Source organism: Phyllosticta citribraziliensis (genome assembly GCF_038025025.1).
Source record: "Phyllosticta citribraziliensis strain CPC 17464 chromosome Unknown J3D65scaffold_7, whole genome shotgun sequence".
In the NCBI taxonomy this organism is placed as follows: Eukaryota; Fungi; Ascomycota; class Dothideomycetes; order Botryosphaeriales; family Phyllostictaceae; genus Phyllosticta; species Phyllosticta citribraziliensis.
The window spans coordinates 2125606-2139825 of record NW_027117344.1 but is presented as its reverse complement, the minus strand read 5'-3'; the positions used below and the strand labels follow the sequence as shown (position 1 = coordinate 2139825).

Sequence of the window (14220 nt, the reverse complement as noted above, 5' to 3'; positions counted from 1 at the left end):
GAAACTCCGTTCCATGAGTGTGTCTTTGGAAAACAAGAAACAAAATTCTTCAACGTTCGACATGCTGGAGAAAAAATCATGCTGGCATTATGTACGGCGCTTTTGGACAGCGGGCAGTCGCATTACCGCGCCACCCCAATCTCGCTTTCGTCGGCCTCTGGACAGTCGTAGAAGGATTGACTGCTTTCCAGCCTAGATAGACGTGCCGCCGACGTAAAGTCCTGGCTCGCCTCGAAGCTCGTGCGCAGTCGATCCATCGATTGCCGTGCGCGATCAAACGACGGGCGCGTCCGTTCCATGGACGTCCTGCTGCTGTCTCGGTGGTTATAGACAGGGAGCGTGTTATCAGGCCACGAGTATCTCGGGCCCGTGTAGTTGGTGCTGTCGCTCCCGTTCTGACTCCGCGGGTTGTGCGTCGTCGCGGTGGGGGCGACCGAGGGCGGATATATTGGCCGCTCGTCGTCGGCACCATGAAAGCTAGACGTGACGTTACGCTCTGGTTTCCCGAGTTTTGAAACGTCAGACGAGGACAGAGAATTTACCTTCTCTGGCTCAGCTGGAGGTGGCGGTGGGATGAAGGTGTCCGTGTCTTTCAGATAATCAAATTTACCCTGGACAACCTGCTCCCGGATGATGTCAACGTCCAGAGGGTAGTAAATCTTTTGTATCGACTTGACCACGAATCTGGGCAGGAGACACATGACAGTAATCACGAAGATTGCCGCCCAAAAACTCAGCTGGCCATATGTTTGAGCTGCCGCCTTGTAAAAAGTGAATCCGGCCGTGAACGAGGTGTAGATGCCCGTCCAGGTCCAGATTAGAAGGATACTGATGGCCACAATCAGTAGCATAAGCCAGTCCCAACGATAAGTGTTCATCAGCATGTAGATGTTGACGACAATGACTGCAGTGGTGGCAATATAGATACCCATGCGTTTGGTGTCGGCAACATCCAAACCGTTCGAGGAGTTGAAGGTGGCTGGCGCAAACATCATGTAAACCATGAAGAACACCATGAGAGATTGGTAGAGACCGTCGATCATGTAGCCCCTGATCACGGTTAGCCGAATGCATTTCGTCGGAGCAAGTTCACTTACCAAAACTTTGTTTGTGTCCACTCTAGTCGCTCGATACCTCTCCGATACAACTGCGGAACTGCCAGGGAGACCTTGTCGTCAACATCTTGATCGAGCACACCCATCAAAATGACGGGCAACGAGGTGAAGGCCAAGTTGTACATGATGATGTAAGTGTAGTCGAAGATGTAGGCGCAGTCGAAGTTGTCGTAAATCTGGTACCAGAAGAGAGCAAACGTCCACACGAGGTTCTTGTAGAAGAAATTGGCGATCGTTTCCGCCAGGCGACGATAGGACCAACGACCGTGGACGAGGACCAATCGAGTAAGGAAACGAAATTGTCCGATGGCGAAATCCGAAGACATGACAGCCTGACGACCTTCCTCACCAGCGATACCGACACCGACGTGGGCCTCTTGGATCATGGCCACGTCATTGGCACCGTCACCAATGGAGAGGGTGAGACAATCCAGGCCGTTCTTGACCATTTCGACTACCGCGGCCTTCTGACTTGGGCTTACACGACAGCAGAGGACGGATCGACACTGCTTGCAAAGAAGCAAAAACTTTTGCTTCAGCGACTCGTCAAGCACCAGCTTCAAGGAATCTCCATCGATGATGATGGCGTGAGTTGGGTCCGGAGGCTCGTGGTTGGTTTGTGCGGCCTTGAGTTCTTCATCTGAGCCGGTCATGCCAAAGGTAGCAAGGTGTTTGTCGAGCTCCCTTTCGGCGACTTCCATGTTCTCATCGTCAATCTTGAGCACGATAAGGTCCATGTCGTTGTCCAAAAGGTTGCAGGAAAATCCGATGTTGATGGCTGTCTCAACCTTGTCACCAGTCAAGACCCAGAGCTTGATACCAGCCCTTCCGAGCAAAGCAATGGCGTCCGGAACACCCTCTTGCAGACGGTCTTCAATGGCAGTGCCTCCCAAGAGCCAGAGGTCACGTTCGATGGAATCAGAAACCTCTTCAAGCTTTTCGTCACGGTCTGCGACGGCAGAGGCGGCAATGTCGTGGCGCTTGCTCCATTCCTGGTATTCTTCCTCGGAAATTTCCTTTTGCGCGATGCAAAGAGTGCGTAGACCCTCGCGAGCAAACATTTCAAGATGTTCGGCGGTGGATTTGCGCAGCTGTTGTTGCCCACCCTTCCTGAGTCTAGAGTAAATGATGCTGTCGGCTCCCTTGCAAAACAACATGATCTTGCCGTCAGGCATACGCATAATGGCGCTCATGCGCTTGCGCGAAGAGTTGAACTCGAGCGTATTGAGGGTTTGGTAGCGGCGTTCCTCGCCCATGATGTTGACAATGAGCCTGTCGTCCTCACGGCCCAATACCGTAAAGCCAACATCGCGAGCGGTTGCAACGAGGGCAGCTTCGTCAGGGGACTGCGCCTTGAATTCGATCTTTGGGGGGTTTCCCGGAGTTCTCTCGGTGATGACAGTGTGGCAGAGGGCCAAGGCCAGCATGAACTGCTCATTAGCTCGTTTCTGCTCCTCACCGGCCTCCCCGCCAACGTCGGCGACGAAATCGGGTGCGACAAATGTCACCTCGTCGTCGCGCAGATAGGGGTTGTCGTGTTGCGCGCGGAGCATACCCAACATTCTCGCCCGGTCCTGTTCAATCTGCGCACGTGCCCGAGCACCTTCTTGCTCAACGTTAATTCCTTGTCTCCGTTGCAGACCAGCTTGGGCTTCTGTATACGCTTCGCCATAGGGAACGCCGTTGACGGTGCATTTCTTGAATTCCATGACGTTTTGGGTTAGGGTGCCAGTTTTGTCCGAAAAGATGTATTCGATTTGGCCGACGTCGTCGGAAATGTTCCAGGATTTGGGCGTACACGGGTAGTCGAGCTTCTCGTAGTACATGCCGACGTCGTTGTAGATGAAAATAGCCTGGGCAGTCCGGATGATTTCCAATGTAATGTAGAGCGAAATGGGTACCAAGTTCTGGAACAAAATGACGGCTGCCCAAAACGTGATGAAGCCGTCGAGCGGCGGAGAACCACCGTAGGAGCCGTATTCGAAGAAGTCCAACGAGTTTCCTCCTTCGGCCCAGGTCACTCCCTGGACTATTCCGGAAACAAGACACATGAAGAAGAGGATTATAAAATTGTAAATGACGTTCCAGTTGAGATCCTTGGAAATCTTGGCGCGCTTGCTAGGCGTGATGCCGGAGTTGAGCATGATTTTGGACTCTTCTCCGGTGAACATGACCACTCCGAGGACCCACTCCGTGTTTCGCAAGCTGCAACCTCTAAGGAGCATGTTGTTGATGCTCACTGGCTCAGCCATTTGGGCTCCAGGGTCGTTTGGATCTTGTGGGTCGCGTTGTCTCCAGCGGAGGACTCCAGAGTAGGCGTACAGGTTGGCGTGAGGAGGTTCGCTTTCAATGGCAAACTCGACCTTCTCGCAGTGCCGCGCGTGAACCACCTTGCGGCCAGCGTGTAGCGCCTGTCGGACCTTTAGATTGGTCTCACCATCCAAGTTCTTGGTCTCGACGTAGCATGCTCCGTCAGGGTCGGATGTTGCAAGGACAACAATATCTGCAGGGATCGGTTCCTCGTTGTACAGGCGGACAAAGTCTCCGACTTGAACGTTTTTCCAACTGTCTTTTTTGAATCTTGCTTTCCCGGGCCCCTGTCTAAAGGGATTCAACACGCTGCCATAGAACCTTTGCGGCGCCTCATATGCGGCTTTTTCTCCAGAGGGACCGGGCTTGATTGCTTCGTGAGTGAAGGCATCTACGTCGGTCGAGTCGTGTACGCCGTGGACAGGCTCCATTGGGATAACGTCGCCTGCATCGCGGGCCACGTAGGAGTTGCGGTTAGACATGAACGACGCGCGCTTGGTATCCAGCGAAGGCCGTTCGTCCATGGCCCGTTCGGCGTAGTTCTTGCCCTTGTCTTCTTTCTTCTCTTTTCGCTGCTTCCACATCTTCCACAAATAGGTGACGGCGCGGGTGTTGGCCTTTTTGAATCTGCGCCATGCCGAAATGTGGTCCTCGGCCGTGTTGACGTTGTCGAAATCGACGAGCCTGTGCACCGGAGCGTTGTTGAGCTCGTTGTCAAGGACCGTTCTTCTCCAGTCCTCAATCCCGTCCTTTACGGCGGTCACGACGAGAATTACGATTAGAGGAACAGCGTTCAAGGCGGGATTGGATGCGCCGAAGATGGAAAAGGCCTAGAGTTGCACGCAGTCAGCAGCCGCGTAAGCAGGCCAGCGGTGAGGACGGGCTAACTTACGCCGAGAATAATAATGAAGGCAAAGTAGACGTTGGCGATGTTGTGGAATTGGAAATAGAGGTTTTTGGGTATGAAGGAGAGTGGAGTGTATTTGGCGGTGCGGATCTTGTTGCGCACGTAGGTGACTTTGGCGTGGCCTTCATCGTCCCTGGCTTCCGGGGGCAATGGGATGTTGAAGTAGACGGTCCTCCCTGGCTCACCATCTTCGCTGCGGGACGAGTCGGTGGTGTTTTCTTCACTCGGTGGGCGGCCATGCTCCTTCGAAGCGTCGTCGCCATCTTCCGGGTCCTCTCTCTTCTCGTTGTGGTGGGAAAGACTGAGGCGCTTTTGCAAGCGACCCAGGACGGATTGGCGCTTCTTGTCACCCTCGGCGCCTGGCACACGGTTTGTCGCCCAACGTATTCGCTTGACGGGATTGGAGACCTCGCTGTCCTTTTGGACGTGGTGGACGGCCATTGTTGTTGCTGCGAGGCCGAGCGAGCGGGTCCGGATGACGAGGAGCTGGGCGATCAGCCGGCCTCAGCCGGAGGAGGTGGTTCGGTGCGCAAACTGGCGAGCGGCGAGGTGCAGCGTAGCGCTCGGAATCAGGGAGCGAACCGGGGGGTTCAGAAGAGGGGGAGGGGAGATGTAGCGAACGGCGATGGTGCGAAGGTTGCGTGTCGAGGAGTTATGGAGGCGCGCGCGGCGGCGGCGGAAGTGGATTAGGCGGGAATTAAGGCCAGCGGTTGGTGTCAGCAGTGCGAGGAATGTCTCTCGAGGGCGGGCGGTGCAAGGTCGGAGGGACTGGAGTGGACGCGTCTTGGGCGGGACTGGGTGAATGGGGATTGGCAACGACGACGTCAAGCGCAACGGCGCAAGTGCAAGCGGAGTGACAGGTTGTAGGTGAGAGAGGCGGGCTTGTGCAGTACTTGTCGTCGGACAGGCCGGGACGGAACTTGACGCAGCGCTCTCCCTCACGATGATGCCGAACTCCGGCCCTTGGCCTGCACACATAAGCAGCGGGCTTGCAGGCCGGGCCCTTTGTGTTTTGTACGCGCTTTATTACTTTTTTGCTTCCCGCCGGCCTTGAAACCAGGCAGCTCCTTGCTGCGCCGCGGGCGAAGCTACGTGGAGTTTTGGCGACTTTTTGAGCCTCAGGGATGCCAATTACATACGTGACGTCTCCCTTGGGTCCCGGTCGCTGTCGCAGCATGTCCTTCCCTTCAGTGTGTAGATTCATGTTCGGTTCAGCCTGGCTGCAGTGGGTCCTGCCGTGTCAGGTTGTGGTGCTAGCCGTCAATCACGCTGTTTCCTCCAGATTCACCTGGCGATCATCCCTCAGGTTCCAGTTGACTCCCACCCACGGGTGAAAGGGGCACAGGCACAGGCACAGGCACAGCTGGGGTTGGGGGCTGCTCCCGCCATCCAAGCCTCAGCAGCGTCACGAAATCAAAATAGCTCTCAGCTTACCAACCGCGACCGGCAGGCGACACTAAAACTCTGAGGTGCCGGGCGCCGGTCCCACGGCCGCATCCGCCCTCGGCCGCGGGCCAAGCACAACTGACGTCTCTGCTGCTTCTCACCTTTGCAGCCTCTTGGCCTGGCTAATTTCGCTCGACCCTCGGCTCGCTCTTCGCGTCGTGCTGCCCTGACGATCGCTTTGCTAACGACTCGCCGAAACGGGCTCGTCATCACTTCCATCCTGAGGTGGCCTCTCTCTCCAGTTCAATCCCGTCGCCTTCGGACGGACTGATGCCCCGACCGGCCCGGCTGCGAGCGGCACTGCCCTGGCCGGAGCTTTTGGCTCCCGGAGCGCCGCTGCACCGTCAGCATCACCGCCGGCCCTCACCACCAAGGAACCACTGCCCAATGACACCCACTCTTTCATGCATGAGCTGTCGTGTTGGCAACCGATGCACCGTCATGACGTACTCGCAAGCCCCGGATTTCGAACCCAAAGCTCCATCCATCACCGTGACAGCTATCTACTGTAGACCCCGACCCGACGGCCGCCAAGACCTTTACACGTGCTCTGGTGTTTTCGCGTTTGCCCTGCCGCCTCCCGCCCACCCAAGGTGCACGACGTCAATCTTTCCACCGCAACATCCAACAACGCCAACATGAAGCGCAATGGCAATATTGCCGACTTTTTCAAGCCCTTCCAGCGACCAAATCAGCCGCGTTTGAATCCCACTGAGCGCCCCTCTGGTCTGCTCTTTGTCCGACGCGTGCTTTGGTCCTCAGGCTAACGTCGCACCCCTCAGATTCAACCACCTCGTCTGCTCCGTCTTCACGCGTCTCGCACTTGCCCACCCCGAATCCAACGCCGGCAGTCGACACACCATCAAAGCCTCACCTGCCCTCCTCCGATCCTGCGCCTGCCTCGTCTCCTCCCTCTCCCCAGCAATCCTCGGTCCCTGCAACTCGCGTCGCATCCCTGCCCTCATCGCGCCCAACTTTGCTCAACCCACCGCTGGATCCTCTCTCGTCTGTTCAATCACATCCAGAGGCAAATTCCTCATTACCTGAAATGGCGCCCTCGTCTTTGTCTTCGCTTCCGCCTTTATCCCAGACTTCCAACACGTCTTCGAGACGCGTATTCAAAGATGGCGTGGAAATGGTTAGGACCTCAGATAGCGAGGAGGACTCGGACTCGTCGTTGGAAGACTTGAGCGTACTTCTTGCTGCAAGGAAACGATCTGCGCCTGTCGAGTCGTCTCCGCCCAGGTCATCATCATCTCCTCGCGACACTCGTAAAAGAATTTACAATTTCAGGTCTCAGGCGAAACGTCCAAAGAAGCTGGAAAAGATTCTACCCACGCCCACCAAGTACAAGATTTCACTGGCGGCGCTGGCCAAGCAAGCGAGCAAAGAACGGGCTGCAGAAGCAAAAAGCCGCGAAGCCGAGGAGGCTGCCGACAAGCTCGAGGAGCTTTTGAAAGACGACGTGTTTGATGAAATCACCGAGGATAATCTGCTGGAGGCTGTAGGGGATGAGGAACGAGCCAGAGAGGCACGAGAGGCCTTGGAACGAACTGGTGCACTTGAGACTTTTCAAGTTTGGCGGTTTTTTGCCAGCTGTCGGTCCACTAAGAGATCGCGGCCTTTTCCTACCGCAAGCCTGCCATCCCACGGTTGGCAAACGCTCCTAAGGGGTGAGGATGAAACGGCACTTGACTGCAGCTTCAACATCTGACATTTTCCAGATACCGCCGCTCGCGAAAACGCTTTGCAATCCGGGCTCGTGCAGATAGGGATCGCTCGTGGTGCTCTACCAGACGAGGTCATCTCGTGGATGGTCGATGAAGGTACTGACAAGATTCCCTTCCATCGTACATGAACTGACAACAAGTAGTCTGTTTTGGCACGAGAGCTGAGCTTAAATCTGCCTATCTGCGCATATTAGGGGTAAGTCTGCAATAACAAGTGCGAGGCCTTGCTAATGTGAACAAGTCTTCCACTCCACAAATTCGCAGTTTACTCGATATAGATCGAATACAGCAGCTATTCAGTCGCATGGGAGCCAGCGTTGGAACGCGCGGCGATGGTGTCTCTTTGCCCAACATTGTCCCAACTGAAGTAGTAGAAAATGGTCAGTGATTGGATTGCGGTTGAGGTTGAGTCGTTGCTAACTGCCCTGAAAGAACCGAGACCGGCACCGCCTGCTGGGCTAGCCTGGTTGTTGCAACTTCTACGCCAATCAGCGTCACAGTGAGTTGTTTGCCATCCAAGGACAATTACATAGACTGACTCGACATCAGGCTCAGTCCAGAAGCTTTGGAGTATGGTCTCGAAGTTCTGCTGCGAGTCAACTTTGACGACTGTGTCGTGGTCGATGGAGAACTCCAAATCCTCAGCCGCGAGGCTGTTGGCACTTTTCTCGCCATGCTCAGGACCTCGTTCCACGATATCGCCCGCCGTACTTACACCAGTCTCCATGATTATCCGGTCCTCCAATTCCACCTACTTTCCTCTCTCCCCGCCCATACTCCACTTGAGTGCAGTTTCCGCCGCCGTCTTGCACTCTGCTTCCTGCTCCAGAACAGCACCGCTTCTCTAACCACACCCTTGACTTCTCGGAGCTTTCTCGAATCGATATATGCCGCCATTCTCCACACCAATCCCAATTTTAGGATGAACGCGTCGACCAACTTCGCCAACGTCGCCGCGGCAGCGAACATTCTCGACGCCGCATTTGAAACTGGCTTCTCCGACTTCGCTTTTGTCAAAGAACTTGCTTCCAATCCCCGCAAACTTACTTTCCGCGATGCCGAGGCCAAGGCTCGCCGTCAAGCGGCGCTTCGTGCCGAAGAAGAATTCAATGCGGGAGTGGATAAGTTGGTGGAGCTCCTGCACAGCGTCAATGGCCAGATGAGGAGCGGCATCAAGAACTTGATTCAATCCGAGGCCAAGGTCGCTCTTGATCGCGTGGAGCATCGCATTGGGTATGGCGTGCGGACGCAAGAGGTGAGCAAAAGGGACATCTTTGGGGAGATGGGCTACGGAGCACAAAGCTTGATGGAGAGCTGGGTCAAGACGGAAAGGGTCGATGATGAAAAGGATCAAGACAAGGAACGAGGCGGCGAGAAAGTGTGGTTTGCAGATGGAGACGCAGATGGAAAAACCACGGACAACTCTGGGGAGGCCAGCCCTGATGGCGAGGACGCATCAGCAAAGGGTCACGCTTCGTCTGAGGCAAAGCAGGAAGATGCACAACTTAAGCCGATTCATAACGGCTCAGCGCCTGCAACTAAGCAGGAGGTGCAAAACAACGCTGGCGGATAGGACTCCGAAGCAGACGCAGGACAGCTCAAACAATTGCATGTTGTACTCCTGCCTCTAATATCATGCCGGTGCGTGCCCTTCGGGTCCGAATCGGAAACCTGGGCGCCTTCTTCTAGCAGCACCCGGTTGGTTCGAAACGTTGCCATATCGTAAATACCCGCTGACTAGACTTCTAGAAGCGTGCACATGGACACGGAGCACTGGGAAACATGGCGAAAACAGTAAGATTTGGCAAATCATTAACGGAACGATAGACTGACCGACCGACAGCCGCCTGGGATATCTCAAACAAGACAAGTGCAAATACAATACAACTCCAACGACGCGCCGTTCTCAAGCCACGGTCCCATTCTCATCCTTTGGCGCCACGCTCGTCGACGTCGTTTCGTGGCCGTGGTGTTGAGTGTGCCCCACGACGCGCTCGACGACCATGTCGACCTCGCCCTTGCGCACCTCCTGGCCGCGGTACTTGCGGCGGCCGCGGGCGAGCCAGTCGACGGCAATGATGGCGACGATGACGCCGTACACAGCACAGACGTAGTTCATGTTGCTCGGAGCGACGGGCATGCTGTAAGGGAAAGAAAACATGATGAGGGTAAAGCCGGTGTAAGCCAGCAAGACGAAGTTTGAAAAGAGGCCAATGGGGCCAAGCCAAAAGGGGCCGTGGGGGATGTTGTCGCGGCCGCGGACGAGCAGGCAGACGATAGGGATGGCGTACGAGACGTACAGCAGGACGATGCAGGCGGCGACCATGCTGTTGAAGGCCGTGTACGAGCCCAGGTACAGGCAGCCGACGGCGGCCACGATGACGCAGCTCAGGAGATGCGCGTTGAGCGGCACGTCCAGCGTCGGGTGCACTTTGCTCAGATAGGCGTGCCCGGGGACTCCGCGGTCCCGCGCGAAGCTCCAGCACAGCCGGCTCTGCCACGTGTGGCTGGCAATGAGGCAGCCGATGCCCGTCGCGATGATGAAGGCCTCGAGCACGATGGCGCCACCCTTGGAGCCCAGCGCCGCGTAGAAGAGCTCGAGGATCGGCACGCCCGTTGACGTTTCGACCAGGTCTTGGAACGGTCCCACAATGCTAAAGAACATGGAAATGGCATAGAACCAGCTCGTCACGAAACCGATGGCCACAGTTCCCATAATAGCGATGGGGATCATGCGTTCGGGGCGCGCTACCTCCTCCGACAGGTGCGTCGCGCAGTCGAGGCACGCAAACGCCCAGTTGGTGTTTACCAGGCCGACGATGAAAGCAATTCCGTTCTGCGACCAGCCCGTGTTGTTGATGAAGGTGGCAAAGACGAACTTGGCGTCCTGGTGCGTTGGTGCTTTGGCCGGCACGGCTACCATGAGGACGAAGAAGGAGACCAGAGACGTGTAGAGCGAGACGCTGGCCACAGTCGGCACGATCTTGCCGATGCAGTTGAAGAAGAAGCAGAAGATGTTGACAACCTGGTACGCGACGAAGACATGCCAGCTCTTGACTTCGCTGTGCGGGTATTCGTCAGTGTTTGTTGCGTCATTAAGGGGGCACGACTCCTTACAAGTCCGGATGAGCGAGCTGCCAGCAGCCAACGAGCGCAGTCGCGTCGGCCAAGGCAATGCTCGCACTGGTAAACATAGCACCAGCCCACGCAAACCAGCCCGTCAGGTACGAGGCAAAGTTGGCATACTTCTTGGGCGCCAGCTCATTCGCCCAAAAGTACTGGCCCCCAGAGTTTGGCATGGCGCTGGCCAGCTCCGACAGCGAGATGCCGACGCATATAGAGACAAAGCAAATGATAATGATGCCGTATATGATGAGGACCGGCCCGCCCGAATTGATGCCCGTCACCAGGCCTGCCGAGATGCCGAACCACGAGTTGGTCACCGAGAAGCCCACCCCGAGCACGCTCCACACAGAGAAGTGTCGCTGCATGTCCTGCGTGTAACCCATTTCGGCCAGCTTGGCCGCGTCGGCGTCGAGGACGGAGCCCTTTTCGAACGACGGCGGCCGTGCCGTTGGTGATTCTTTGATTTCGCCCATGGCGACGTTCCGAGCTCTTTTCCAATCACTTGTCTTATTCCAAGTCTGTTCTGGTGTGGAATCAGATGCCGGCGGTGTCTGCCGTCAAAGATACATGTAGCCAATCAAGTCAAGCCAGAGTGTCGAAAAGATTCCGTGGTGATGTATCCGATTCGACCGCAGGAGGTGGGCCAGAACTGACAAGCAAGACACAGCGACGTTGGCAACTCGTAGCAGTCTATCCGGGGGGGAAATGAAAAGGAGACGTTTCTCTAGACGGAATCTCTGCACAACCGACGTTGATATAAAGCATGTAGCAATAGCCCCGCGGGTGGAGAGGCTCTGGATCTAAACGGTCAGAAAACGCGGTGCCATTTCGATAACCCCGCCATCCGCCTTGAGCCAAAAAAGAAGCCGTGACGCGCGACATAAAAGGAACAAGCAAGTATCTCAGCCAGCTAGGGCCGGGCCAGGGAGAGGGCCCGCAACGAAACAAAAGGGGACCGCCTTCTATCTCTGAGCAATCACGTCTCAAGCACACGCAGTGGTCGACGCCCGTCGGTACGGTATGATAGTGATGCTGGGGCCCGGCAGGCAAGCATTGGTGATACTGTTACTTTCCCACGTTGCGCAGAACGGCAAGACGATGGCGGCGATAGGCAGGGATAGGCTGGGATGCGACTAGAGAGCAGCAGCAGCAGATCTGATCTGCCAACGGTCTAGCGGTTGGTCCTTTGTAACGCCAACTCGGAGTTGAGCAGTACAGAGAGATTGAAGTGCAGCTGCGTCCTACGTCGTCAGCCCTTTTATCTCCTGCTTCTTTCCTCACCACCTCGCGCGCTTTGTAATGAAAGAAAGGGCAGCGGCACCACGCTGCGGTTTAGTGATCGTCACGACACCTTGATAGCTTCTGGGATCAAGGTCGACGCTCCAAAGCTTGAGGCTGGGAACGGTCTGAGTGAGGACTTGTTTTCCTGTTTGGGAAACGCGTGTAGGTTGGCCAGGTCTCTCGCACGTGGTTGCGGTCCGGTAGCCATGGAGGATTTATACTTGCTCCGGCCACGTCGAAGGGGGGAAAATATTTGGGCTTCCTCTCTACAATATCTCCGACACGGCCTGAGGACTCTTGACGGGCGACGAGAGGCGTTCGTCAGCAACTTCGACGGCCGACGCGTGACAGCAGCAGAAGATGCAAGAGCCACCGCAGGCGGCTTCGAGGTGTCACAAGGTTCAGTTTGATAACTGCAGAGGGTAAAAAGTCAGGCTTATCAGCAGCGCCCGCTATCGCACAGCCAGCCAGGAAGCGAAACCTCCCACGCCCTCCATCGTGCTCGTCGGCTCCCGCGTCCTCGAGACGAGCTGTCGACTGCTTGCTTGCTGACCGAGTTCCGTCAGCAGCATTGCCTCGAGACCACAAGAAATGAGACAAGAACGAAGGCGTGCGGCCCGCACGAATTGGCAGAATTCACTCGCTGCAGTGCTGGTGCATCTCGGCCGTCTGTTTGGCTGTCGCCAGGCTGACGGTCTACCCATCCTTTCTCACAACCACAACAAACGAGCCAACCGAATGTGGCAGCCAGGCCTCCATCCATCCATCCATCCATCCATCCACCCACTCACCTCATGGCATCAATTTCATCGCATCGCATCGTGGTCGTCCGCTTGTTCGTTTGTTCGTTCGACCCCGCGCCGCACGCACGCACGCACGCACGCACGCAAGCACACCATTCCCTGTCGGTTTCGCGGGTCGCCCTTAGTCGTGTGCGCACCGCACTGATAGGCAACGCTTCCTGTTGGGGTAAACGAATCCCTCCACTGAGCACCGCGTGGGCCTGGCTGGCTGGCTGGCCCGCCGCGGCACCCACCTTTTTTCTCTTTTGCTCGCTCTCTCATCACTCGGCGCACTGCTGCTCCACGGCCGCTCGCCGTTGGTCTGGCCGCCATGATTGATCAATCAGCATTGTGTCAGCTGCCGTTGCTGCTCTCCGGTCTCCACCTCCCGTCCCTACCCAGTCGTCCGTGTTTGCGCACGTGAGGGCCTTGGTAGGCAGAGAGGTAGCCAAGGTATGTTAGGTAGGTGGGGAGCTGGGCTGGGGCCCGCGGGCCCTTGGAAATGAGCAGAGCGGCGGAGACTAGAGGCCTGAGGCGGGGATGGTCCCCATATCGCTATATTGCTATACGAGAGGGCTGTCTGCTGATGACGAGGCACGGCAGCAGCAGCAGCAGCAGCAGCGGCAGCACCGCTCACACAATCTCTCCGTCTCTCCGTCTGTCATCAGAAGCCTCGCGTCGGGGCCTGAAGAGAGAAACTAGCCGGCCGGCCTCGTGCGTGCGTGCGTGCATGCGGCGTGAATCGAGGCCTTCGTCGCGGCGCAGTGGGGGAGTTGTGAGTAAGAGAGAGGCAAAGTCGACCATCCATCACCACCAAGCGAGATGCCGGGCCTCAATCAATAACATGGAAATGAGACGAGCAGACGGAGCCGGTCACTTTGCCTGCCCTGCCTGCGCCACCGGGCACGCAAAAGTAATGGAGCAGACCCCAAGCTTTTGTTGCTATTTTTTCCCTCCCTCCCTTCCTTCGGCTCGTCTGGTCGGGTGGTGGTCCGGCACGACGCGTGCTTGCGCGCGCGCGCGCCACACTCTGGTCGGCATCGCATCGCATCGCGAAGAGCAGCAGCAGTCGGGTAGCCGACGAGTGTTATGTACTGGAACGCTGGGCTGACCTGAGGTGGGTGGGTTTTGTTGGCAAAACACAAGCAGCACCGAGAAACGCACTCATGGCAACCGGAGGCCGTTGCATTCATTCCTCGTTCCCGCTCGCAACGCCGAGCACCACGAGCTGGATTTCGTTGTCGTCTGTCCACCACCTATGTACCTGTCTTATCCTCTCAGCTCTGTTTCTAGAGCGACCATGACGACGACGGCGGTGTTTGCAACACACGCTTCCTCTCACGCCACGCGGAAGAGGGGGGGGGGGGAGGGAGCTAAGGCAAGAATCCAAGCATCGCAAACACCATCCACCTCACTTGCCCAGCCAGCCAGCCGAACAAAAGAAAAGAACTACTACGTGGGAGAGAAAAACAAGCCCAGACCCACGGTTCCACTCCCACGCACGCACGCATCCTCGCTCGCTC

At 56.5% G+C, this 14220-nt stretch overlaps 4 protein-coding genes across 4 annotated transcripts; 1 reads left to right on the top strand and 3 right to left on the bottom strand.

Annotated features, from left to right (window-relative positions):
* Positions 1 to 122: 122 nt before the first annotated feature.
* Positions 123 to 4773, bottom strand: J3D65DRAFT_668859 (P-type ATPase; the record flags this gene model as incomplete). The annotated part of the gene is made up of 3 exons (XM_066803145.1): positions 123 to 1050; positions 1098 to 4255; positions 4318 to 4773. 3 exons carry the CDS (start codon positions 4771 to 4773, stop codon positions 123 to 125), a joined length of 4542 nt encoding a protein of 1513 aa, XP_066654884.1.
* A 1747-nt stretch (positions 4774 to 6520) lies between these two features.
* Positions 6521 to 9248, top strand: J3D65DRAFT_419601 (uncharacterized protein). The gene is made up of 6 exons (XM_066796088.1): positions 6521 to 7451; positions 7503 to 7604; positions 7652 to 7704; positions 7750 to 7888; positions 7941 to 8007; positions 8058 to 9248. Exons 1-6 carry the CDS (start codon positions 6827 to 6829, stop codon positions 9079 to 9081), a joined length of 2010 nt encoding a protein of 669 aa, XP_066654883.1. The 5' UTR covers positions 6521 to 6826; the 3' UTR covers positions 9082 to 9248.
* J3D65DRAFT_628699 (amino acid permease-domain-containing protein) lies at positions 9105 to 10600 on the bottom strand. The gene has a single exon (XM_066800656.1). The coding sequence runs from the start codon at positions 10429 to 10431 to the stop codon at positions 9415 to 9417; it is 1017 nt and encodes a 338-aa protein (XP_066654882.1). The 5' UTR covers positions 10432 to 10600; the 3' UTR covers positions 9105 to 9414.
* J3D65DRAFT_419473 (uncharacterized protein) lies at positions 10527 to 11216 on the bottom strand. The gene has a single exon (XM_066796087.1). The coding sequence runs from the start codon at positions 11105 to 11107 to the stop codon at positions 10622 to 10624; it is 486 nt and encodes a 161-aa protein (XP_066654881.1). The 5' UTR covers positions 11108 to 11216; the 3' UTR covers positions 10527 to 10621.
* Between the last annotated feature and the right edge of the window lie 3004 nt (positions 11217 to 14220).

What these genes read in the sequence shown, in the direction of transcription:
- J3D65DRAFT_419601 (XM_066796088.1), top strand. Translation starts at nt 6,827, where the DNA reads ATGGCGCCCTCGTCTTTGTCTTCGCTTCCGCCTTTATCCCAGACTTCC. An exon ending in AACTGAAGTAGTAGAAAATG is followed by an intron (nt 7,889 to 7,940) that starts GTCAGTGATTGG and finishes CTGCCCTGAAAG; the next exon opens with AACCGAGACCGGCACCGCCT. An exon ending in CTACGCCAATCAGCGTCACA is followed by an intron (nt 8,008 to 8,057) that starts GTGAGTTGTTTG and finishes ACTCGACATCAG; the next exon opens with GCTCAGTCCAGAAGCTTTGG.
- J3D65DRAFT_628699 (XM_066800656.1), bottom strand. Translation starts at nt 10,431, where the DNA reads ATGGTAGCCGTGCCGGCCAAAGCACCAACGCACCAGGACGCCAAGTTC.
- J3D65DRAFT_419473 (XM_066796087.1), bottom strand. Translation starts at nt 11,107, where the DNA reads ATGGGCGAAATCAAAGAATCACCAACGGCACGGCCGCCGTCGTTCGAA.